Source organism: Phoca vitulina, unplaced genomic scaffold (genome assembly GCF_004348235.1).
Source record: "Phoca vitulina isolate PV1807 unplaced genomic scaffold, GSC_HSeal_1.0 scaffold75, whole genome shotgun sequence".
Taxonomy (NCBI): Eukaryota; Metazoa; Chordata; class Mammalia; order Carnivora; family Phocidae; genus Phoca; species Phoca vitulina.
In genome coordinates, this window is record NW_022589778.1 from 2,252,255 (window position 1) to 2,277,941 (window position 25,687).

The 25,687-nt window shown below is 40.5% G+C and overlaps 1 protein-coding gene across 3 annotated transcripts in view; it reads right to left on the bottom strand.

Moving 5' to 3' along the window:
- Positions 1-25,687, bottom strand: part of TEK (TEK receptor tyrosine kinase) — a 93,999-nt gene that overhangs the window by 50,638 nt on the left and 17,674 nt on the right. For all 3 annotated transcript variants that reach the window (XM_032393661.1, XM_032393662.1, XM_032393660.1), the window contains exon 2: positions 1,561-1,872. In XM_032393661.1, the coding sequence (XP_032249552.1) occupies positions 1,561-1,872 (312 nt within the window). The remainder of the gene's footprint in view (positions 1-1,560; positions 1,873-25,687) is intronic.

Sequence of the window (25,687 nt, forward strand, 5' to 3'; positions counted from 1 at the left end):
AAAAACTGTCAATCAGAGACATGTGTAGAGGTGTGTTATTCATGTGGATCAGTTTAGCAATGAAAAAGTCAAACCTTGACAAGTTCACAATGTCATTATCTCATGAAATGACACATTCTCAGGCCACAGTCCCTGTGATTATGATGGCATGGATCTGGAAGGGACTCCTTCGCTATAGGTATGACCAGCCCAGAAAAAAGGGCTGATGTGTGAGTGGCCAGATCATTCCAGTCAGAACAAGGAGAGGTCATCTCTGCTGGAATTCTGTGCCTTCCTCCCAGCAAGCAGCATCAAGATACCAGGAGTCTACCTGCCTGTCCAGGCCTGGGGGCCTGAGGGCAAAATAGAACCATTAAATAATATGCACAACATTGCCTTCTCCAACTGTCATCAGTTTGGTGGACTCGCCTAAAGATTTAGCTTAGAGCCACTTACATTTTGGGAGAAAAGTTCCATCCCATCACTGCCTTGTGAGGCGGTAACAAAGAATAATATGCCCCTTTTGCAGAAGCCCCTCAACATCTCCCTTCAAAGTTCCAGTGCTCTGCGAGCTAAGTGTGGCCACTCAAGTTCTAAAATGAAACCATGGTCTCTTTCCGAGAATGGTAGCCTGCAACAAGGGCCCCAATTCTTCATTCCTCCCTGTCTCTTTGCCATTTAATAGTGGGATGCCCATCCATTTCAACTTTAGGCTCAGCTATCTGACTTTCTTGGACAATAAAATGAGACAGGAGTGAGAGCGTGCAATCCTGAGGCCAGCTTTCAAGAAGCCTTGTGTGTTTCCACTTGGCCTCTTGCACTTCTGCCATCTCCGTGAGAATAAGCCTAGGCTAGGCTGTGAAAGGAAAACAGACGCAGGGAACAGAGCCAGGCTGGCGCAGCCGAGGCCGGCATAATACGCCTACGGTCGGCCAACATCCATGTGGGAGAAAGCCCAGTCCGGAATGGCAGGGCCCCCCGATCAGCCCAGCTGACTTACACTCACAAGCTATGAATGCTCACTGCTGTCTGCCCCTGTGGTTCGTGGTTGCGTGGCCACAGATAACCCATACACTAAGTAACCAATTAAGTTATTGATAGGTGTTTCCCTTTTAAGTTTTTTATTTCTACCACATTGTCCCCTGAAAACAGTAATTTCTGTTAAGAATACTCAGGGGCAAGCAAAACAAAGAATCAGATGAAAAATCAACGAGAAACTCAAAACAGCTAATATTTTGGCATAGACTGTTGTCTTCATCATTGTGATTTCCATATTACATACATGTAACACGTTCATATCTCCCCAAAGGCCACGGAGCTCTTAGTACAATATGTCATACATTTCATTTCATCTCATGAACTAGGCACAATGTCTAGTGAAGGGGTTGAATGTGAGCGAGGTGGACTGGCTGGGCTCTTCTCTCCTGAACGCTATGTGTGTATGAGACACAAGCAGCAGACAAGGTCTCCAAGCTCCACACTCACACAGCCCAGGCCCGGTCTCCGACTGAGCGGCTGCCAACACAAGAGCTGTGTGTGTGTCTCAGCCAACCTCACGGCTCCGACTAAGGGGCATGTTACCTTGCTGCCGCATCTTCATGGTCCGGATCCTTATTGCTTCTCCTCGAACGCGCCCTTCACAGAAATATGCACCGTTGATTTTGCTAGCCTTTTCTCTCTTCCAAACGACTTTTTTAGCCCATTCTCTGGTCACATCTTGAGTAACTTCCAGGGGATCCTGGTGCTGGTTCATTAAGGCTTCAAAGTCCCTTCCTATAGTGATGGGTTCATGGGGGCGCCATCCAGAGGCGATGCAGGTGAGGGACGTTTCTGCATCAGACACGAGAGGTAGGGAATTGATCAGGATCAGGTCCATGGCACTGTCCACTGTTCCTAAAAAAGAAAGAAGGTGTGTCATCTATGAGGAAGGTTATTAACATGGCTCCCCAGGATAAATGGGTGCTTACCAAGTCCTGGCTAAAAATAGCTTGGGAGCCGTCTTCCTAAAATGCTACTGTTCCATAGGACAAGATCCAAAACTCTTTACCATGGCATCACCTAGACCCTACTAACCTCTCCTGCCCCACTGCACACCGTAGCTGCCGTGGACTCTCAGTTATTCTCCATTCCCCAAAGCAAAGCTGTGCATTATATCCCTACCCAGTATAGTGTCTGTGACATTAGCTAGGTGTTCAGCAAATGCTTGTTGAGTTAAATTCACAACAATAGCATTATTGTCATTAATTATTAATGAAAATAATTCTAATTATTAAAAATTAATGATAATGTGGTACTGCCACAGTAAAGTATTCTCAAGAAATATATCAACTATATACACTGTATGCTAACTTTATACACTCTCATCGTTGTCAAAGAATTCCACTAGAGAAGGACTGAGTGAGGTCCACATTTCCTTCTGAGCTTCATTTGCCTCATCTTTAAAATGAGGCTAACGAGGGCAACTGGGTGGCTCAGTTGGTTAAGTGTCTGCCTTCGGCTCAGGTCATGATCCCGGGGTCCTGGGATCCAGCCCTGTGTCTGGTTCCCTGCTCAGCAGAAGAATCTGCTTCTCCCTCTCCCTCTTCCCGCTCCTGCTCTCTTGCTCGCTCACTCTCTCTTTCAAATAAATAAAATCTTTTAAAAAAATAAAGTCATTTTAAAAAAACGAGGCTAACAAGACCCATCTTGCAGGATTCTTGTAAAGATTAAATGAGATAAAGTACCTAACTTCCTAAGCACCGTGTCAGCTGTATATGGGGTCAACAATGACCATTATTTCAGTTCTCTCTGTTCTGTTTCCTGAACACCTAGGCCCAAACCTCAACCCTCCCCAAATGTAAAAATGAAATTCTATCTGGCCTTTAGAAGTTATTCCATAAATGATGAAGCGCATTTTAGAAAAGAAAATCCCTTCTTTTCACGTTCTCCCCCTTCTCTTACCTCCCTCCCCTCTCTTCTCTTCTCTTCTGATTTCCAAAGTTTCTAAGATGAACAAATGAAATCTGTGCCTATGCTCTGCTCCTGTCAAGTGTGGAATACTAGGGATGGAGGATGTTCTCTGGCTCAAGTGATGGTTGATCCCCAAGTCTACATACAATGATCAGGGGGCTTGACAGGTCAAGCACAATGGATGGCAAGTTCCATGAAGACAAGGATTGAAGCTCTTTTGTTCACACTGACATATATAGGAATACCCTGCCTAGTCTCCGGATATAAAGGACTTAATAAATATTTGTTGGATGGGTGGGTGGGTGGGTGATGGATGGATGGGCAAATTTTATTCCAGATCTGCTTGATTCAAGTTCACCATTCCCACTTCCAGAATAATGAGGTTAAAAGTGAAAGTGTTCTTCTGAATCTAAACTGACTTCCTTGCCCATATTTAAAAGGCTGTTCTGAGAATTACTGAGTTTAAAGAAAAAAAGCAAATGTTACGGTTTTTATAAAATGCCACAGAAAGCTGATCAATGGTTGCTAAGTATTTAGGGTTGATTGGTATTCATTTACCAGATCTTTTTTGAGCCTCTGCTTATGTTAAGCATTATGCCTGCCATAAAGTCCTCATACAATTTTTTTAAATGGCAACTACCAGTGTTGGATGTATGCAGTGATGTTTTGAGAATGACACTATTAGGAGTTACATTTTTATCTGATTAATTAAGAAGAATGTCAAAGTCAAGTCTTAATGTAAATGGGAATGTGAGCTATTTTTTTTTCTTGTAATGTTAACTCAATACATGGGATTGAGGGAGAAAATCTTGCCTTGAATGGGTGTATCTGACCCTGAAGCATCTATCTGGCTCCAAGCCTCAATAGTAACTTCACAATCTCCAGAGAAGAGACAGGGGTTGGGATAAGAAAAATGTTGTAAGAGAGGGTAAGTGAGGAAAACTAGTAGTGGAACTAGGGCCTCCAAAAATAACACTGGAGCCCAGCTCGCCTCCATATGTGGGTCCAGCTGTGCCTCAGAGTGAACAGCACCTTGTCTCCCACATTCACTCATTCCAGGCATGTTCCCAGAGAGAGTCATCAGAGGAAGGAAACGCCGTAATTCTTTCAGCTCCGGGTCAATCCAGCCTCATTTCTAGGACCAGGGGAGTGACTTGCCAAAACCAAGGGATCTGCTCTGAACTCACTGAACTTGCTCTGGCACTGGCTCTGGTTTATTTAATGACTTTAGGAAATAATAGAAAACGCAGCTGATTTGAGAAGACAGCCACACTTCATCTGTACATTGTTTCTGGGTATGGATCTGGTTTCTTTTTCCTTTTGTTCCTCCCAGTTCTCTCCCTTTATTCTCAGTGACAGAAAGGGAAATCGTGTACTTCCGAGGGTCCAGACTGGACTATGCTTTCCTCCCCTTATTCAGCAAGCCACTTACAGGAAGCCCTCTCCCACCAGTGAGTTGTCTGTCCTTTGTAATGCCATTTACAGTGAAGTATCAGAAGGATTTTGTATGTGAGCTTTGGAGAGGAGAAGAAATACCTATCAGATCCTGGGATGGATCTTCAAAATCATCTACTTAGTTTTCCTGAAACGAGAGTATGTATTTGTACTTGTCCATATATGCCTAAAGAAATTCTGGAAGGTGAGACATGAAACTGAGAACAAGAGTGACCCATTAGGGGAGAGCGGGGTAGCTGGGGGACATGATGAGGGAGGTTTTTCACCGTATACTTATATATGCTGGCTTTTGAACCATTTGAATAATACCTACACATAAAAATTGAATGTAAAGACTAAATGCTATCACTCTTCCCTTAAAAAGATGCATTTGGAAGGGAATCAAGAGCCAGAGGAATATATGCGTCTCTCATCATTTGTCCCTACATCCAAATCTCTTTGGATTGCTTCCAAGTAATACATTTTTCTCTTTCTCTCTTCTTTGGACTAATAGGAAACATGACACCATTCTACAACGCTGGGGTCTGTTTTTGGGAAACAAACAAACAAACCTTTGCCAACAGGGAGAAGAAGGGTAGCCACACTTGGCTTCTCAAAGAGCATAAAGGAGCGGGGGCCCTAAGGCAATAGGCACAGCTGTGGCCTGTGGCTTCTTGAAAGAGTTCAGCCGCTGACACTGTGAGAGGTGTGACTGTGGGTGCACAGCAGCTGCCGCAGAGGAACCCGCTACTGGGGACGTGTGCCTCAGAAAAACTGCCACAGACAGACCCCATCTGGGCTCACACCGTATCAGCCCCTGTGCCGAACACCTTTTCCTACATTATAGCGCTGTCTTTCCCAAGTCCCGCTGGGGACAGGCGTGCAGTTGTGTCACCTCAAGCGTGGTCTGAAGGGCTCTGGTCAAATCCAGTGCTTAGCTCTTGACACGTCCAGCATCATGGCTGCGTTTGCCAAATGAGTAAGTAAGACGCATATTGAATTTCATGCATCTTTTATGCTTTGGGGATTGATATTATTTTTCCTTAGCAAAGACCTTGCAAACGCTTTTTAATATTTGCCTAAAATGTGTCTTATTTGTAAGGAAATGCTTTCCATCATGACATGGCATCTGCCAAGTTAACAAATGATTGTCCAACACAGTTGAAGCATAATATCCTAAAATGTTATTTTGCTCATTCTGTCATTTGTGGGCTATACAGCACGTCATCTAATCTTTCGCAGTAACATTTGCTTATTAAATTGCATTGTGGTACACTCAAAATGTTTATTAATTGTTTTTGCACTTAGATTTTCTTGTATTCAATGTTGCTCTGAATAATGACTCATTAAGTAAGACAAAGAAATACTTTTCTCTACAAACAGTCATAGATGTGGATGGAGCTAGAGTGTATTATGCTAAGTGAAATAAGTCACTCAGAGAAAGACAAATACCACATGATTTCACTCATACATGGAATTTAAGAAACAAAACAGATGAACATAGAGGAAGGGGGGAGAAAAGAGGGAAGCAAACCATAAGAGACTCTTAATGATAGAGAACAAACTGAGGGTTGATGGAGGGTGGTGGGTGGGGGATGGGCTAAATGGAGGATGGGCTAAATGGGTGATGGGGATTAAGGAGTGCACTTGTGATGAGCACTGGATGTTATATGTAAGTGATCAATCCCTAAATTCTACTCCTGAAACCAATATTACCCTATATGTTAACTAACCAGAATTTAAATAAAAACTTGAAACAAACAAACAAAAATAGCCATAGAAAAATAGACACACAGATCAATGGAACAGAACAGAAAGGCCAGAAATAAACTCGCAATTATATGGTCAATTAATCTTCAACAAAGGAAGTATGAATACGCAATGGGAAAAAAACAGTCTCTTCAACAAATAGTGTTGGAAAAACTAAACAGCTACATTCATGAATGAAACTGAACTACTTTCTTACACTGTACACAAAAAGAAATTCAAAATGAATTAAGGACCTAAATGTGAGACAAACCATAAAAATCCGAGAAGAGAGCATAGGCAGTAATTTTCTGATATCAGCCATAACAGCATCTTTTTAGATATGTCTCCTGAGGCAAGGGAAACAAAAGCAAAAATAAACTATTGGGACTGTATTAAAATAAAAAGCTCTGCACAACAAAGGAAATAACCAACAAACTAAAAGACAACCTACTGAATGGGAAAAGATATTTGCAAATGACATATCCAATAAAGGGTTAGTATCCAAATATATATAAAGAACTTATACAACTCAATGCCAATAATAATAATAATAATAATCCAATTTAAAAATGGTCAGAAGACATGAACAGACATTTCTTCTAAGAAGACATACAGACGGCCAACAGACACATAGAAAGATGCTCAACATCACTCATCATCAGGGAAATGCAAATCAAAACCACAATGAGATACCACCTCACGCCTGTCAGAATGGCTAAAAATCAAAAACTCAGGAAACGACAAGTGTTGGTGAGAATGTGGAAGAAAGGAACACTTGCACACCTTTGGTAGGAATGCAAACTGGTGCAGCCACTGTGGAAAACAGTATGGAGTTTCCTCAAAAAATTTAAAAAAGGACTACCCTATGATTCAGTAATTGCACTACTGGGTATTTATGCTAAGAATACAAAAACATGAAATCAAAGGGATATATGCACCTGATGTTTATAACGGCATTATTTACAGTAGCCCAATTATGGAAGCAGTATATGTGTATGGAAGCATACACATACACAATAACATAGTATTCAGCCATAAGAAAGAATGAAATCTTGCCATTCACAACAACATGGATGGAGCTAGAGAATATTAGGCTAAGTGAAATGAGTCAGTCAGAGAAAGACAAATACCATACGATTTCACTCATATATGGAATTTAAGAAACAAAATAAATGAATAAAGGGGGACATAAGAGACAAACCAAAAAACTGTTTCTTCACTGTAGGAAACAAACAGAGGGTCGCCAGAGGGGAGGTGGGTGGCAGGATGGGGGAAATAGGATAAAGGGGATTAAGAGTAAGCTTAATTTTTTTTTTTAAGATTTATTTATTTACTTGAGAGAGTGAGAGCGTGCGGGAGCAGTGGGAGGGGTGGAGGGAGAGGGAAAGAGAGAATGTGAAGCAGACTCTTCGCTGAGAGCAGAGCCCAACGTGGGGCTGAATCTCACCACCCTGAGATCATGACCTGAGCTGAGATCAAGAGTCGGACGCTTAAAGGACTGAGCCACCCAGGTGCCCCAAGAATACACTTATCTTGATGAGCACTGAGTAATATATGGAATTGCTGAATCACTATATTGTACACCTGAAACTAATATAACACTGAATGTTAACTACACTGTAATTAAATTTTTTTAATAAAAATATTTTTAAAAATTATTATAGAAAGGATTGTGGCCCTAAATCAACACCCATATACTAGAACTTAATTGATTTAGAAATTAGAGATTGAGCCATTTTTCAAACTGTATTTCAAGGAGTTATTTCTCGTTTTCTAAAATGTTGTTCCAGAAGTTTCTGAGACTGGTGGAGGTGAAATTATCACACGTACATGCTCTCAAGGAGCTGCTCAACTTCTGTTTTTTTTATACTTACACTTCATGTAAGCTTTCATTTCTCAAAAAAAAATTATTTTGCTTAATAAAAACATATAAAACCTCAAAGATCACCACTTTTAACTACTTTTCTTTTTACAGATGAAAAAACTGAAAGGTTAAATGTGATTATCAATGAAAATACATTCCAATGCAACACAACATGCTTATTCTCTTTAGCCTGCTGTCACTCTCTTCCCACATTCAAGTTCGGGACTGCCGCAAATAGTGAAGTTCTGATTAACCCGGCTCCCCGGCCTTCAAATCACTGGCAGGCTAAGTAGAAAAAGCAGGTTAAATTATTGCATACTGAGGCCATTTCTTTATGCTTCTTCTCACCTTAGAATTGTAGTATTGGTAAAGTTTCATTGATATGTGTTTAGAGTAAGGTATCATGTCTTCAGAACAACTGTATGAATGATTTCTTGGAAATTTGATACTGACCACATTTAAAACCTTTCTTTCCAAGGTGTTCTTGGATGTCTCGCCTTTGTAACAGCAGTAGATATCTTAAACTTCCAAATATTTAAAATGTCAATGAACACTATCTTAGCCAAAGCATTTCTGGAATGAGGGAATTGGCAAAAAGCCAAAGAAGCCAAGCCAACCCCCAAACTATCCAGGATATTTGGCGGAATATTTTTTTTTTTATTTACTGTCCAGAAAAGGAAAATTATCTATAGTTTAAAAACCTCTCATAAAGCCATTTATATGTCCATCCATCTACTAAACAAATGTCCTGAGCACTTCCCTTGTACCGGAGACTGTGCTCCATCTTGGAGACACAACAATGAATAAAGCTGATGATCTCAACCCTCATGTAGCTTACAGGCAAATGGGAAAGACAGATGTGGGAAACTAAGTACATAAATAAATGTAACCCTGGAACCATGATAAATACTATGAGAAAGAATGACAAGTTGCTATGGGATAGCATAATGGTGAACTTAATCAGACTTGGCTAGAGTGGGGGAAGGGTTTGTGGCTCAGGTAAATCTCCCTCAGGAAGTGACATCTGGCCTGAAGGAGAGATGGACTTACTCAGGTAAAGCAAAAGGGATATGAAAAGACAGAACAGTTTTCCCCAAAAAGGTAACTATGAAGCAGGCTTTTAAGAATGATTATTTAATAGGACTCACTTCTAGAATGTTCTTTCTTAAATCTATCCTAAAGTTGGCATTAGTTTCTTCTTACTGGATCCTAAGAACTACTAGAGCCATTTCTATGTGTCTATGTTAAAATATTTTTAGTATCTTCTCTGCTTTCTTGCCTCCTCTGAAGAAATCCAGTTCCCGGGCATGCTTCCAACACTTTAATCTCTTTTTGTTCTCCATGATCCTTTTATGTATGTAGTAAGTCTCTGAGCAATAACGTTATCCTCAAGGTTCCTTCCAAGAAGGTATTGGACAATTAACGAGAAGATACTAAAACGTACAAGACTAGAAATAACTAAAGGAAGTTGCTAACTTTTTTATTGTATAATTGGGAGCTTGGAGTTAGACAAGGACATCCTTGATGTGACTAGGCCTTGCCTCTCTAACAACAAACTGTTCTCACCAGGAGTTGTGCCAAGCCAGTTTGCCCAAAGGGCATGTCTGTTTCCCATCCCTGCCTCCCAGCCAAATAGGGTCCTTGTCTGTCTCCTGGAGGAAATGGCACCCTCTCCCCACCTTAGAACACCAGGATAAGTAACACATCTTCTAGTTAGAATTAGCATAAGTCAGTTGGCAGGAAACTTTTTATTTCCAGGGAATAGGCAGAACGTCCACACTGTGAGACTTCACTGAGTATCAAGCACACATGTACACTTACTTGCAAGCTCTGTTCCATATGGTAGGGGTGGAGGTAGCATGGTACCATCACATCAAGGCTTGTTTAAACTGAAGGGGACTTGAGAGACTGCCCAGTGCAAGCCTCACAATGTATAAAAGGTAAACTGAGGCCTATAGACAAGAGACTGATCAGTGATCACATGAAAGGCAATGGTAAAGCCAGTCCCCAAATGTTGATTTCTCTCCAGGGCCCTTGCTGTCACCGGCAGTAGGAGTGTAAATGGACAGATCTTTAATGTGAGGGAATTTGGAATGTTTACAGATCTGGCAGGATGGTACCTGGAGAATCCTGGAGCTTGGTAGAAGCTGAGGCAAGGGAGGAAAGACCTTGAGGAGAGGCAGCCAAAAATCCGGAAAGGGTACAGGACAGAGAGATTGGGAATACCCAGAAATGAAGTCCGCCCACCTCGCAAATTTCCCCAAGCCTTGCAATGCTGCCTTACAATCTTTCCTGTCCACTTCACCCTGAGAGAAGACTGCTCCCTAATTGGACCACGTTCATTTGCACCAGGAAATGTATCAGCTGTGAGAGGAATCCACAATTGGTGCCAGGCCACCTATTCTTTCTGGGCTCTTCTCCCGATTCAATCACCTGCCAAGTTCACCTCCACCCTTAGGCTGCCCAAAGGTATGCATGTCTACTTCTACAACCTAATATCTATATCCTCCTAGACAGAATTAAACAAAACTCTTTAACTCCTCTGTGCCCTGATCTCCAGTTCCTGATAGAGAAGCCAATTTGATTGACTTGCTTGCACAAAAAAGAGAATAATCAAGAATAGCCTAAAGTGACCACACACTGAGAACAAACAAAAAGAAGAACAAACAAAAGAAATGAGTCTGTAATGGAAAAAGTTTAGGATCATGATAGTTGCTATGAAGAGATTGACAAAGGAAGAAGGGTAGCCTTGCCAGCAGGCCTCAGATTATACCCTGTAGGGACAAAAGCTAGCACTCTTTATCATACACTATTTAATAGGTACTGTGCTGGGTGCTTCACAAACACTGTACACCAAAATTCTTATAATAATAGTGAAGAAAGGTATTTATATTCCATTTTATAGGTCTACTGACACCAACTCTTTTTGGGTTCCTGGACCCAATTCCAACGTGGGAGTTCCCCAACATCCCACACCAAGCAATGCTTGGACACCAGCAAGGTGTCTGAGAATTCCACCCAATTCTGACATTATGTACCCGGAGATAGCATCAGATTCCACAGAGTAAGGGCTCACTCAGTCTTGTAAAACTACCCACCCCCACCCTGTTTCAGACACCAGTCACAAGTCCAGGCTGTTATCTGTGCTTCTCCACTGGGCTACAGATTGGAGGTTCCCAAACCCTCTTCCTTGGACTTCGATGTCAGCTGCAAGGGCAGGGTGTTCCTTGTACTTCTGACTGACCAGCTATAAAGCAGAGGTTCCCGGGACCTCCTCCTTAGGAGGTTTGCTGGAGTGGCTCCTTTTAATTTGCTAGAGGGGCTCAAAGAACTCAGAGAAAGGGGTTTACCAGTTCATTAAATGATATGATAAAGGATACAAATCAAAAGCCAGATGAAGAGGTACCGAGGGCAAGGTATGGAGAGAGGTCTGGGAGCTTCCATGCCCTCTCCAGGAGCACCACTGTCCCTGAATCCCCAGCTCTGTGCTCACCAACCTGGAAGCTCTCTGAACCAGTCCTTTTGGGTTTTTACGGAGGCTTCACTCATTGACTCATAACTTAGTTATTGGCCATTGGCTGATTCAACCTCCAGCTCCTCTCCCTTCCCCAAAACTTTAAGTTCCAACCCTCTAATGGAAAAACTTATATATATATATATATATAAGTTATATATAAGTTATATATATAAGTTATATATAAAACTTAAAGTGTTGGGGCACCTGGGTGGCTCAGTTGTTAAGCGTCTGCCTTCAGCTCAGGTCATGATCCCAGGGTCCTGGGATCGAGCCCCACATCGGGCTCCCTGCTCAGCGGGAAGCCTGCTTCTCCCTCTCCCACTCCCCCTGCTTGTGTTCCCTCTCTCGCTGTCTCTCTCCCTCTGTTGAAAAATAAATAAAATCTTTAAAAAAATAAAAAAAATTAAAAAATAAAACTTAAAGTGTTAATACATATAATATATAAATAAATTAGTGTCAATTCATAGATTTAGAAATACAAATAGCCAACTAGTAGGTTGAAGAAGAAATGGTTGCAATATTTTGTATTTTCTTGGAAATGCACTTACAGGACATGCTTGCGATACCCACAGTAATTGTAAAGTTATATATAAGCTAACCCTAATTCGTCACTTACTACATGTCAGCTGCTGCTTCAAGTGTATTACACATAATCATCACCATAGCAATCTTATGGAGTAGGCACTGCAACTCTCTTTGTTTTACAGAAAAGGAGACTAAGGCAAAGGGAGGTTAAGTACTTGGTCATGGTCACACAAGTAATTAGTGGTAGAACTGAGATTCAAATTTAAGCAGACTGGCTTCAAGACCCATTAACAATTAAACTAAACTCATATTACACCATTTCACATCAAAAATGTTTCAACAATTCAGTGACAATAGGTCGGTCTTTTCAAGAAATAGTGTTGGAACAATTGGACATCCATATGCGAAAATAACTGAGCCCTGAACAAAAATCTCCAACCTTAAAAATTAACTGAAAATGAATCCTGTAAAATGTTAAAATATAAAAAGTTGGGGATATGGAAGAAAAATCTTCATGATGTTGTGGTTAGGCTGTGAGTTGTTAGCTATGACACCAAGTGTGATCCATAAAGAAAAAAATGAACAAATTAGATTTTATCAACATTTAAAACTTTGGTCTATAAACGACAGTGTTAAGAAGACAAACTACAGACTGGGAGAGGATATTTGCAAGTCACATATCTGACAAACAACTCGTATGCAGAAGGCATTAAAAAACACTCTCAAAACTCAACCATAAGAAAACAATTCATTTTTTGTAATGGGCAAAAGACTTGAGACATTTCACCAAAGAAGGCTTATGGATGGCAAAAAAGCATACAGAAAGATGTCCCATTTCATTAGCCATTAGGGAAATGCTCATTAAAACTACAATGAGATACTACTATATACACCTATTGGAACAGCTAAAAACAACACTATCAATCAAAAAACCCTGATAATACTAAGTGCTAGCTAGAACGCACGGAGACTGTGCCTCTCATCTGTTGTTGGTCGTCATGTAAAATGAATGGGAAATTGTGTGAAAATGCTCCAACATTTTTTTTATAAAGTCAAACTTATATTTATCATATCACCCAGCAAGGCTACTCCTGGTATTTACCCTAGAGAAATGAAAATTTTTGTTTATGCAATGAATGTTTATAGCAGCTCTACTTATTTATAATCACTCAAAACTGGAAATATACAAGCGACCTTCAGTAGATGAATGCATCAACATCCACACAATGGAATACTACTCAAAAACAGAAAGGAACAAACTGTTGGTACTTGCAACAACATGGTATTATGCTGAGTAAAATAAGGCAGCATCAGAAGGCTACATACTGTATAACTGCATTTATACGACATTCTGGGAAAGGAAAGCCTTTTAAGGATGAAGAGCTGATGAGTGGTTGCCTGGGATTAGGAGTGGGAGAGATTTGACTACAGAGGGTCCGTCCGATAAGACTTCTGCGGTGATGGAATGGTTCTGTATTCTGATTGTGGTGGCAGCTGCACAAATCTCTAAAACATTAAAACTCATAGGGCTGTACACACACACAAAGTCAATTATGCTGTATATTAATTTTTAAAATTACTATAAAAAGCTATCTTCCATAATTACTGGTAAAAATATGCAAAGACACGGCAAGGATATTCATCACAGCTTATGGCTACAAATTGGAAACACCACGAAATTCATGAATAGGAGCACGGCTAAATAAATGATGGATCTTACATACAATGGAATATTAGAAGCTTGCATGGATTTATGTCCCTGATACATTAAGAACACAAGATGTAAAAAACAAAATAAAAAATAAAATAAAGACAAGACACTGACCAATTATACATGATCTCATCTTTGCCAAATATAGAGAAAAGCCTAGAAGCCATACACCGATTTAATAACAGTGGTACCTTTGGATGATGAAATTGTCAGGCTTAGAAATCAAGGGTGGGGTGAGGAAGACGGAAGACGTTCACTTATTGCTTCACATACTTAGTGTTGTATTTCTTTTGTAGTTTTAAAATAAATATTTTTATTTACAGAAAAGCATACACAAATAATCTAATGGCAGTGTTCTAATTAATAACTGACATGTCTGTTTCCATCCTTAGACAGTGAGCTCCCTGAAGAAAAGAACTGCTTTGTTCATCCTCAACTTCCCAGCACCAAGCCACTGTGTTTGACAGACTGCATGTATTCTCAGTATGTTTAAGATGAATGGGAAGAATTCCACAGTAATTGAAAGTAATACATCTTAAACACAGGTGACTTTTTTGTGAATTACTAATTGCCGGCACCATCAACAGGATGGTAGAGCAGCTAAAAGCTTTGGTCTTGAAATTTTGTCTCATTTTACTCCACTGTAAAATGGGAGAATGACATCTAAATCACCGACTTCTGTGTCAAGGACTAATTTTGTCAGCCTGGCACAAAGCCAGCTTGATCTCTATCAAATCATGGTCTGCGTTAGCCTTAGGGGAAGGTTGGGTTTTGTTTTTTTGTTTTTTTTTTTTAAGTCATCTTGGAAGTCAAGCACCCACAGAAGGAAGAACTGCTAAGGGCTTTGTGTCCTGCGGTGTGCCTACCCTCCCACACACTTCAAACCCGCAGGAGCAGGAAACAGGCCGATCCTGAGCTAATGAAGATTCCCTTTGTTTCCTTCAAAAGTACTTTGATTCTTGTCCCCTTTCTTACAGGACTGACCTTAACAGGAAACCAATTCTCGGCACATGCAAGTGATTCTAGGAAAGAAGTCTCACAACCAGCTTGGTGACATGGGGGCAGCGTGGGGGTCGGGGGGACAGGGGGCCACGTGAAGATAACATAAGCAGTCGCTCCATGAGCCTTTGCTTCGCCTCAGGGAAACCACTCACCTAACCCAATGGCCGCCCACTGTGTTTGTCCCTGAGCCATAGCACCCGCTCTGACATTTTCTTCATTGTCTTTAAAAAGTGAGTCTGTGCACCGTCTCTTGAAAGTATAGTTCCTATACTTTGCTAGTCTTTACTCTTTAACAGGACAGTAGCTCTGCCTTCTAGAAGCATTGAACCCTCTGGCTCACCAATGGGGTCATGATCTTAACTCATAGTAGAAGAGGGCTCAGGGGCCCTCTGCCCTCGTATTGTTTAGAAATTCCTTTATGACAATTCTGGAATCTGTTGTCTTCTGGGCCTTACATGAATTATTTCTGTGAAGGAGGTCACCTATTTCTGGAAGCAAAGCAGCATATCTGGTCACATTCCCTCCCCTCCATTAAAAAAAAAATCCTTTGTACTTCCAAATTACGGACACATTTGCCAGGTGGAATACCAACTAAACTTTCTGTCGGGTTTTCCCCTATCATGCTGCAGGCCTGAATGTCTCAAGAGGTACTAGGCTGTGTGTCTTCCTAAGAGAGGGTTCCTGAGAAGCCCTGGGTGCCCGAGTTAGTGTAATCCCTGGGGGCCCCTGCCAAGCCCCACATTTATTCCAGTGCCAATGACATCATTTCAAACATGTCGGCAGCTCTTCTTAAGGACTCATCTTTGGAATCTCTTTGCATGAGCCACACTCCTTGCCTGTAAGGCCCTCTTCCAGTGCTTTTATGTCCACCTTCAACCGGCTAACTCTTGCTTAGCCCACAAGGCTTGGCTAATGCTCTCGCGTACCCTGGGAAGCCTCCCAGGTGCCACAGGGCAGGTGCACGGATGTGGTACCTAATACGTATGGCCGTTTGAGAGGCTGTGATCCTACAGATCCTACGCTGCTGGGCAGTTAATCACTGTAATGGTTTGGGAGAATGATTCCTTTATCTTCCCAGTTAGACCATGTGGGATGTACTTAGATTGTTCTGGCAGCAAGGAGACAGAGGCTGTCTGGGCAGTCACTTGAGGGAAAGCAGTCCAAAACCAGGAAAGCCAGAGAAGCGATCTCATTAAATGTTCAAGTCAGATACTCTGGGCATAGATAGGCTGGGTCCATTTTTAAGTCAACTTTAGTGCACAAATGTGAAGGTCATAGTGTGAGAGTCTCTCCTGCTAGGGCCAGGCTGTTCCTCAGTTCTATTTTGACAAGGTGTGCCCCACACCAGCCACTCTCCTACCTCCTCCACCCAGCGCTGGGTCCATGGAGGCCCCCGTGTTTGATTGGGTTCCGCTAGTAGGAAGCCCCAGAAGGAGACTGGAGGGTGGAAGGAGTGTGTAGCCAGGGCGTCTGTTCTCCCAGCTCCCCCGGTGCTGAGCCATCTACAGAAGTCACAGCTCTGGTGGACAGTCCTATGTTGCCACTGCTCCATCTGGGTTCAATAACAGTTCCTTTCCCTCGTGCCTTCAGGTCTATGCTCATTTCAAACCACTCTCATTTTTCAGTTGAGTCCTTCATGTAAACACAGTTTTGTGATAATGCCTGATAACTAAAACAGATAAAACTGTGCTTCCTGTGCCTTGGCAGGGAAATCAGAGCCCAGCATTGTCCCTACTCCCCCAACCTTGAAGCAGTCCCTTGGGAACCTCCCTAGAGCCATTTGTTTAAGCAGCTCCATTTGCAAATCAGTATTATCAAGTATTTGTTAGTTTGGTGTTTCAATAGCATTGTATCAATTACACAGGAACAATTACTAAAATTGCTAGTAACACAATAGCTACCACTTATCAAGTACCTACTATCATTCAGAACTCTAAGTGCATTGTTTTACATAATTCTCTCAACAACTGTATCTGTCATTTATATCTCCCTATACCATTGGTGACGAAAGTGATTTAGATGAGCCAAGCAACCTGTGATGACTACATGGGATCTTAAATGTAAAACATTCGCAATAGAGTTAAAATTTTATCTCTGGCTTTTCCCTGATGGAGAGCTTGGCACAGGAGGTTCTCCGTGTGCACTGTTTCAGTAGCCATATGCCTTAGTACTGAGTCATCCCAGCAGAGGTACGGGAGTACTCTATGTGTAACACCGTGCATCTAAAATAGCAGATTTCCCTTGGATCTCATTTCCCATTCACCCTCCTTGCCAAAACTCAGCAAGTGGCTATGGCCTTAGCCCCGAGATTATGGCCTGACCAGTGCTACAGAAGACCCCATTTCCGTGTTCACGGTGATCTCACCAACTCCCAAGGCTTCAGTTATCACTTGTTCCAAATCTGGGTCTCCATTTCTAACCTCTTCCCAGCTACAAACACAGGTTATGAAAATGCCTACGAGCCCCTTGATAGACATCTCAAATGTACTAGGACTATGATGAACTCAGCATCTTCTCTTGCCTTAACCTTCCCTCTCTTACAATCTCTTAAGCCTCCAGCTTTCCTAACACAGATGCCTGAAAACTCCGTGTTATTGTTGACAACTCTCTTTCCCTCACTGTTTAGAGCCAATCATTGTGTTCTGAGCATTCTAGCTCAGCTCTGTCTCTCACATTCAACTCCTTTTCATGCCTTCATTCTTTCTCACTTCAAATACTGCAGAATTATAGTACCATTTCTCTGACTTATTTTGCTTAGCATAATATACTCTAGCTCCATCCACGGCATTGCAAATGGCAAGATTTCATTCTTTTTGATGACTGAGTAATATTCCATTGTGTTTATATATATATATATATATATATATATATATATATATATACCCCCTCTTCTTTATTCATTCATCTATCAATATACACTTGAGCTGAGGATCTCAGATTTAAAATGTTATCTGACTAGTGCCTTTGGTGTAGCTTCTCTTAACTTTTCACTAAAGACAAGACAAAAAAATGAAGAATTGTAGCTACAGTGATCAGCCTATTATCAGCATCTAATAACCACAAAGGTGAATAAAATTGGACTGAGAAATGTATTTGCTTTTATTATTGAAATATTTTTAGTGTCAAAAGTACCTCTTAAAATTAAAAATGTGTAACTTAGATCTCAAATTCCTTATTAAGTAAGCAAAGATTGAGAAGGGAGAATGAAGGATGGGACAAAGTTTAAATGTGCTGAGTTCCTCATTGATATGTGGATATTCAAGATATGGTTTCACTATTTACTATTATAAATAGAGAAGTATAGGTTAAAGAATGTTTTTGACAAACTCAAGAGTAACCACTAATAAAATTAAAAAACAGGATGTATGTATCAAAAAATGACTAGAGAAGATAAATGTAAACAAAATACAAGTCAAATAAGCAAAGGACAGAAAAAAAAAACCCTAAAAGGAAACATCAGGGAAGTATAAAAAACAGAAACATAAAACAGGATGTCAGAAGTTAAGATTAAACATATTATGATTTAAAGATAAGTGTTTACAATCACCTATCGACAAATACTCTCAGAAAAAATTAAATCTTCCTAGATGATGCTTATAAGAGACTCACTTGAACTCACAGAATCTTAAAAACAAAGAGATGGGCAAAGAATTTATCAAGAAATGACAAGAAAAAAGGATAAAAAATAAAGAAAAAAGAAACCAAAGATAATAATATTAGTTTCAGACAAAGGGGAATTCAAGATAGAAAGCATGAAATGGAAATGGAACTAAGTCTATATTATGTTGCTGGAAAATAAAGTCCACAATGAAAGCATAGTGGTTATGAATTGTTGTGCTCTAAATCATATAGAATCAAATATATAAAGAAAAAACAGGTAAAAGCAAAAAGAATATAAGTAAAGTACAGTAGTTTTGGGAGACAGCATCACATCTCTCTCAAATTTTGACTGATGAAGTAGACTAAAAATCAAACAATTATTATAAATTATTTAATTAATAATTATAAATTTTTATATATATTTATACATTATAAATTATATATATACACACACAAACACACACAAACACATATATGTATCTTTCAGGTATATATAATTCTATATCTTAAAACAAGGAATTCAGCTTGTTTTTTTCCCCAATCATCCAAACAGTATTTACCAAAATTGAGTACACTCATTGGAGCAACACATTTAGTAAGATCAGTGTGTAAGGTAAAACTGTATATAGACAAAACTACTCTTGACCATCCTTTAACTCATCCATAAAATATAATGTGGAAGTGTGTCATTAATCTACAAATGTAACATGTAGGTTTTCTTCCAGCACCTGAACAGATCACTGCAGCTTTGGGTGAGAACCAGATAAAGGAGCTGGCTGGTATTCAGGAACCAGGTGGCACAAAAAACACGTACCTCCACAAACAGGGCTCACAACCAGAGCATGGGAAGCAGTCAAACAAAGACCAAGCTCAGTGGAAGAGGGAGGGCACGTGAAATTATCTGCACTGTTTGTATGTTGTTTATTTATTTATTTTTTTTTTAAAGATTTTATTTATTTATTTGAGAGAGAGAATGAGATAGAGAGAGAGAGCATGAGAGGGGGGAGGGTCAGAGGGAGAAGCAGACTCCCCGCTGAGCAGGGAGCCCGATGCGGGACTCGATCCCGGGACTCCAGGATCATGACCTGGGCCGAAGGCAGTCGCTTAACCAACTGAGCCACCCAGGCGCCCTGTTTGTATGTTGTTTAGACCAAACATATCTAGTTGCAATTTAAATTTGGTTCTGCTCAGAGATAATATTCAAAATATTTAACAACCTGAGCCAACCAGATTAAAATGCACATTGATCTGAGTGCCAGAAAAGGTTCTGAAAGACTCTGATAGGCCAGATAATACCCTTTAGTTGCCGGATGGTTGGGAAATCTAGAGGGACCAGGCAGCACAAGGTGGCAGGACGGGGCGCATTCAGGGGGAGCAAGCAGCATTTACCAGACGGCACAGAATGATTTCACTCTTGTAACAATCGGTACAGATGAACCTGTACAAAACAGTGGAATAGTAGCCCTGCTGTAACTCATGCTGCACGTGCTTGCGCGCGCACACACACACACTCAACTCAGAGAAGTCCAGCAAAGACAAACCACCCATGCACTGTTTCCCAAACACAACCTAATGATCCCATACACAGCATAATAAATCGAGTTTAACAATCAATGAACAAGAAAAGACAACCCAACTCTTAAAAATCATAAAGCAGTCTTCTAAATAATTAATTCTCAGAAAAGACCATAACTAAAAAGACAAGATTTCTAGAAAATAAAAGATAATCATCTTACTTTCAAAACCACACAATGAGTCCAAAACTGCTTTCAGAGACAAATACATAGCTTTAAATACTTTGCTTACTAATGAATATAAATAAACCAAGAACTCTACTCAGGAAACATGTGTAAAAGAACTAATAAGACTTAAGAAAGGCAGGGAGAGGGGCTCCTGGGTGGCTCAGTTGGTTGAGTGTCCGACTCTTGATTTTAGCTCAGGTCATGATCTCAGGGACCTCAGGTCCATGATCTCAGGATCCAATCCCACACTGGCTCCTTGCTGAGCATGGTGCCTGCTTAAGATTCTCCTCTCCCTTTGCTCCTCCCCCTACTTGCACTCTCTCTCTTTCTCTCTAAATAAATAGTTAATAAAATTTTTAAAAATCTTAAGAAAGGCAGGGAGAAAGAAAAAATAAAGCTAAATACAGATATTAATAAACTTAAAAATAGAAAAATAAGAATTCCAAGAGCTGGTTTATGGTGTGGATAGAACTCACAATAGCAAGTCTCTGAAATCTATTTAGAAACTAAAATTGTCAATAAAACACAAGGTAAAATAGCCTGTGAAAAGATGCTTTAAATCACGAGAAAATCCCACATATAATTCTCAACTAATAGATTTGAAAAAAATATATTCAGGGCGCCTGGGTGGCTCAGTTGGTTAAGCAACTGCCTTCGGCTCAGGTCATGATCCTGGAGTCCCGGGATCGAGTCCCGCATCGGGCTCCCTGCTCGGCGGGGAGTCTGCTTCTCCCTCTGACCCTCCTCCCTTTCATGCTCTCTGTCTCTCATTCTCTCTCTCTCAAATAAATAAATAAAAAATCTTTAAAAAAAAAAAAAAAAAAAGAAAAAAATATATTCAGTGATTTTATTAGGAAATATAAATTCCTAAAGTTAAACTCCAAAAATACAAAGCCTGAATTAGCTCATCAAAAATTCACAGGGCCAACTGATTTTGCTGATGAGTTTATGTAATACAAAAACATGTTTTAAAAAATAGAAATCTACCAATTCTTTTAAGGTAGTATAATCCTGTTATCTAACCTCAAATAAATAGCTGACTAACTCCTCATCTCACTTATGAAAAAGCAAAAACCCCAAATCAAATATGAGCAAATCACTTCAGCACTTTATTAAAGGATTCATTTTCTGTAAGTACCTCTATGGATTGCAAGCAGGAAGAATGGTGTTGTTCATCATGGTTGTATTAATAGCCCAACATGAAACGTGTGGGACCTTTATGAAAGTATCTATGAAATTTTACCAAAAGATAAAAAAGCTCTAAAGACACGGAGAAATGTTCTGTGTTCTGAAGTGGAAAGATAACTCTTCCTAAATTAATTCATAAATTTAAGATAATCCCAATGGGTGGCACAAAAGGAAAGAGGAAAAAAAAAGAGAAGGTACAAGCAATAAAATGGGCAGCTGAAGGACTTCAAGAAGTAGATGTGGTTGCATTGCCCATCTCTGGGATGGGGCAAACCCCATCTCTGTTTCAACTTGTCAAGTGTGTTATACTCACAAATGCATTATCTGTCTGTGTGTCTCTTCGTTTATGATTGCATCTGTCAGTACTTGTGTGTCTATGTGTTGAAAAATTGTTGCCTTTCTTATTTTTAATTGAGATAAAAGGCTGAGCTGCATGTCTAGCCTGACACCAAGTTGAACAGAGACTACAGCAGCAGGATGGAGCAAGGGAGGGGTGCATAAATTAAACTAAAACTGAAGACAAATTTCGTGTAGGAGGGAACCATGAGAATGTAAGTGCCCTGGGAATTCACAGGGGAAACCTGGTAGGAGGCATGTGAATTCCACAGGGAGGGATTTAAAATTCAATCTTATCTGGAAAATGTTAACAGTGGCTATCTCTGGATGGTGGTACTATACACACAATAAAAAGATAAACATTTTTAAATAAATTCATTGGAAGGAAAGCAAATGGCTTGTGCTCTGCACGCCAAGCTTTGGATTTACAGTCATGCCTCTCACGGTGGTGATGTGTCTACTTGAGCCTCCAGGTGCCCTGCACAGGGCTATGCCTATCTCAAAATAGATCCCACCACAGTGAACAGCCAGGGAGGCAAGGCTTGCTAAGAAGCAGAGCCATGCAGTACGTGGTCAGAAGCTAGGGAATCAAGCCAGCCTGTGTTTGAATCCCAGATCTGCCGTGTATTACTCATGTAACACAGAACCGTCCACAAGTGACTGAGCCTTCTGTGCCTCCACTTGGTCATCTGTAAAATGGAGGGGATGATCCCGACCTCTTAGCATTTTGCTGAGGATGGATAAATGTATAGACCTACATCATATGAAAGAATTTTTTTAAAAGATTTTATTTATTTGTCAGAGAGAGAGACAGAAACAGAGAGAGAGTGGCAGGCAGAGAGAGAAGCAGGCTCCCCGCTGAGCAGGGAGCCCGATGCGGGGCTTGATCCCAGGACCCTGGGATCATGACCTGAGCCAAAGGCAGATGCTTTAACCGACTGAGCCACCCAGGCGCCCCCATATGAAAGAATTTTTGTAAATTCTATGAATGATGTGTTAAAGAGTGTGTGACAATAATGCAATTGTCAATAAACAGCGATGATGGTGATGAAGATGATGATGACGATGGGGACTCAGGATTCCCTAAAGCTGTGAGACCAATGAAGAGAAAATAGGGCCCACTCCCCTGTAAAATAGGCACAACCCTCCCCTCCTGAGGGGCGATCCTGCCTGCAGAGCCAATCACAGGGAAAAGCTCAAGTTTATAGTAGCATTTTTATCTTACAGCCAGAGAAAACAGGGTCCAGAGAGTGAGCTGTCAAATACCATCCAGCACAATAACGGTGCACTAGGACAAAGATCCTTTTTAAAATTTATTTCACACCCTTTTGGTGTCTTTTTTTTCCATGTAGTAACAGCCCGGAGAAGCAGCACAAACAGAGGGAAGAAATGAGCCTCCCTCAGCCTATCAGCTTCTGAAAATTCAGAACTACATTCCTTCTACATCCTGGCTTTCGGGGCTGTGTTGCTCAAGCCTCCATTCTCTTAATGGGTCAGATCTTCAAATGGACTTAACTTCTAGTAGGGGCCATGAAGTTTTAATCTGTGGTTTCTTTAATGACAAAATCTGACTCTATCTAAGAATGACACACATTTATAGTCTAAGGTCACCACTGGAAAACAAGACTTACCATCTGCTTTAGGAATGTAAGTTCAAAATCCCTGGATTCCGAATTTTAAAATATGACTCATCAGCCAGAGCCCTAGATTTCAAACAGAATTTCTGATACTCCTAAGCGTGGTTCCTAAAGGAGTTAAAAACTAGAGCAAATTGACTTTAGTTCTTAGATTGTATGATGTAAAATGTATTCAAAGGAAGATAACAATTTGTCTCTATTGTGTGTGCTTGAAATTAAAACTTGACCGCTGAGGCCTGTGTGACTTATTTCCAAATTTTAATGTGTGAAAGGATCAACACTCAAATGTCAATTTAAAAGGGAATACCTGTACATATTCAATAGATTTCCCAAGGACCTATTCAACTTCAGGTCTGTTGGCAGTAGATCTCATGGAGTAAATGAGATGATGTTAACTCCTAATTCAAGTATATGAAATATGATTGTCAATACAGTAACAGTTCATCCACCCAAAACTCTGCTTTTTTGCAAACAAGCTTTCCCCTAACACTAACAAAAATCAGTGTTATCAAGTTCATGGCTTAAAATACATTCCCTTTACCCCTAGAAGAGTCTCTCAAGCCTTCAATCAACACTTTATCAGCCTTTACAGACAGACATGATGACCCGGTTTCCAGTTTCCAGTAAATGGAAGAAACCGATCAGCTTTCATATTTCAGTTTCAAAGCCTGTACTTCTAGCCAGTATTGGCTGAGCCAATAAGTCCTCATGTGGGATACGTGTCTACTAAGCCCACCTCAGGGCTGTCTTTGCCCAAGCGTATCTTGTAACTTACGTCAGCGGTTCGCCCACGTGCTTTTGTTTAAGCAAAGCCATCCTTTTACCAAGTGAAATATTATATAGAAGATGATGTTAACTACATAAAAGTATAGTTACCCTGACTGAAGTTGGTAAAGTAGGGCTCGAGACCAACAGGCATTGGCTCGCCTTGGCCGGCTGTGCCAGCCACACAGGTGCTCCTGGCAACCCCAGAGCCCATAAACCAAATAGGAGAGCCACTAATGGGAGATCTGTAGAAAGGTCAGACATGCTCTGGTAATTAGTTTGGATACAAATACTAAGGGGCAGCAGAAAGCTGAGCACACTGGCTTTTAGGTTTGGCCACATCACAGGGCCATTGTAATAACAAAGGAGGCCAAGGAGCAAGATTGCAGAGGGCACCGGGGCTACCATCCTCACCTTACTCCAACTCTGCTGACTGTGGCCCCTGTGGTTTACAAAGGAGGTAGTGACGTGGAGAGCAAAAGACACAGAGCCAGAAGGACACAGCATTTTGAAAGATGACCTTTGACACCAGGTGTTCTTGGACATTCTCAAGTCTTTCGTTACCCTAAAACAAGCCATGACCCTCTTCTTCATTAATAGCAATACCTCTTCTTTATGAACAAATAATGTATATATGACATTCCAACTCCATTTCTGATATTTACCTTCATCCTTCACACTTCCCTGAATTCTCACTTCATCCTCAGGGTTAAGTCTAAATGATGAGAGGCGGTCCAGGGGTAAGAGGAAAGTATTTGTTCCAGGGCTTGGTTGATTATAATACGGCAGCATCCGAAGACCTGGCTTAAGGGCTCCTGGGTGGCTCAATCCATTAAGCATTTGTCTTCAGCTCAGATCATGATCTCAGGGTCCTGGGATGGAGTCCCGCATCAGGCTCCCTGCTGAGGAGATTCTCCCTCTCTCTCTGTCCCTCTCCCCAATGGTCCTCTCTCTTCCTTTCTCAAATAAATAAATAAAAATCTTAAAAAAAAAAAAAAAAGAAGAAGAAGAAGAAGACGAAGACCTGGCTTAGCTCTGTTCCTTCACTTTGTATGGCCCTTCTGGTTTATGGTCAATGATTCTGTGGTTGAGACCCCTTTTTTCCCTCTCTCAGTTCCCATCATAAAAGGAAGCCTGCAAAACTGGGTTTATGCTTTAAGACAATAATTAACAGATGTTTAAAACCAAATAATCAAATCTGTATTTCTCAGTCTGTCTCTTAACCTTTCTTTCTCTCTTGATCTCTTTGTAAATATGTTATTTATATATTTATGTTATTTTATATTGTTTATATATTAAAATGTATTTAATATATTTGTATATTAAAAGGGTATATAATTCATTTATATACTAAAATGTTTTTCTGCATATCCAAATTTTTCAACAGGAACATGAATTATTTTTGTCAACATTTTTATAATCAAATTATTGTTATAGAAAAGTATACATTTTAAGGAAGCTAATGCATACAAGTGCTATAATTTGAAATAACTACCCATAGTTCCAATGTGTATAGTACTTTTATTCCCAAACATCAAAAATTAACTGAATCCTGTGAAAGAAATATTTCTCACTGTCTTTTCTGGTCTTACTTCAGTAGATCACCTGAATGTCCCAATGTAAATGTCCAAGGAAGAGATTGCCCCAAGAATCTCTTTTTTCTGTAATCATACAGCATTAATTAATACC